A 653-nucleotide genomic window follows, 5' to 3' on the forward strand; every position below is an offset into this window, starting at 1 on the left:
TAGTTATAGTTATGTACATGATAATATATTTTATCGCTAGTATAATGTATATATCTGGACACGACATCTACAGGAAAACTAAGATTATGAAGTAGTTACAGAACATTTGGACTATTCTTGGTGCTTGCATTAGCAATTTCAAAATTGTTGAATCTGTACATTCCAAAAAGCATATGCTTCCCAAAACTTAAAAATCCGCTTGTGTCTTGAAATTTGATATTCAAATTTCATTTTCACCTATTATTTGTGGGCTTCAGTCAAAGCGTATCTCATTATCTCGAGAGTCGGATATTCGTATACTTCAATTCACCTTATCTTTAGGGTTCATACCCACACCGTCCCCTAGTCTTTTTTGAATTTTGTTGACGTACTCAGGTCAACGATGGTTGGCATATAATCCGAATCAGATTCTATAATAGTCGGAAATTCGTACACTTTGTTCAACGGTATTGTTTTGATTATACTCAGATCAATGAGCAGAAGCTGAAGGCTTTTCAAGTCGGGCGCATGAACGTCTCGCAGAAGAAAACACCATATGAGCTGGAAAAGGATAAACGAGAGCGTCGCAAGAAAGTATGGCATATATATATGTGTGTGTGTGTGTGTGTATGTATGTGTGTGTATGTGTGTGTGTGTGTTTGTGTGTGTGTGGT

The 653-nt window shown here is 36.6% G+C and overlaps 1 protein-coding gene across 1 annotated transcript in view; it reads left to right on the top strand.

Moving 5' to 3' along the window:
- Positions 1–463: 463 nt before the first annotated feature.
- SARC_07340 (hypothetical protein) overlaps positions 464–653 on the top strand; it is a gene marked incomplete at its 3' end in the record, with an annotated part of 7,063 nt that continues 6,873 nt past the window's right edge. Inside the window, exon 1 of the mRNA XM_014298719.1 lies at positions 464–573. Within this exon, the coding sequence (XP_014154194.1) occupies positions 508–573 (66 nt within the window). The 5' untranslated portion in view covers positions 464–507. The remainder of the gene's footprint in view (positions 574–653) is intronic.

This window comes from Sphaeroforma arctica (genome assembly GCF_001186125.1).
Source record: "Sphaeroforma arctica JP610 unplaced genomic scaffold supercont1.575, whole genome shotgun sequence".
Taxonomy (NCBI): Eukaryota; class Ichthyosporea; order Ichthyophonida; genus Sphaeroforma; species Sphaeroforma arctica.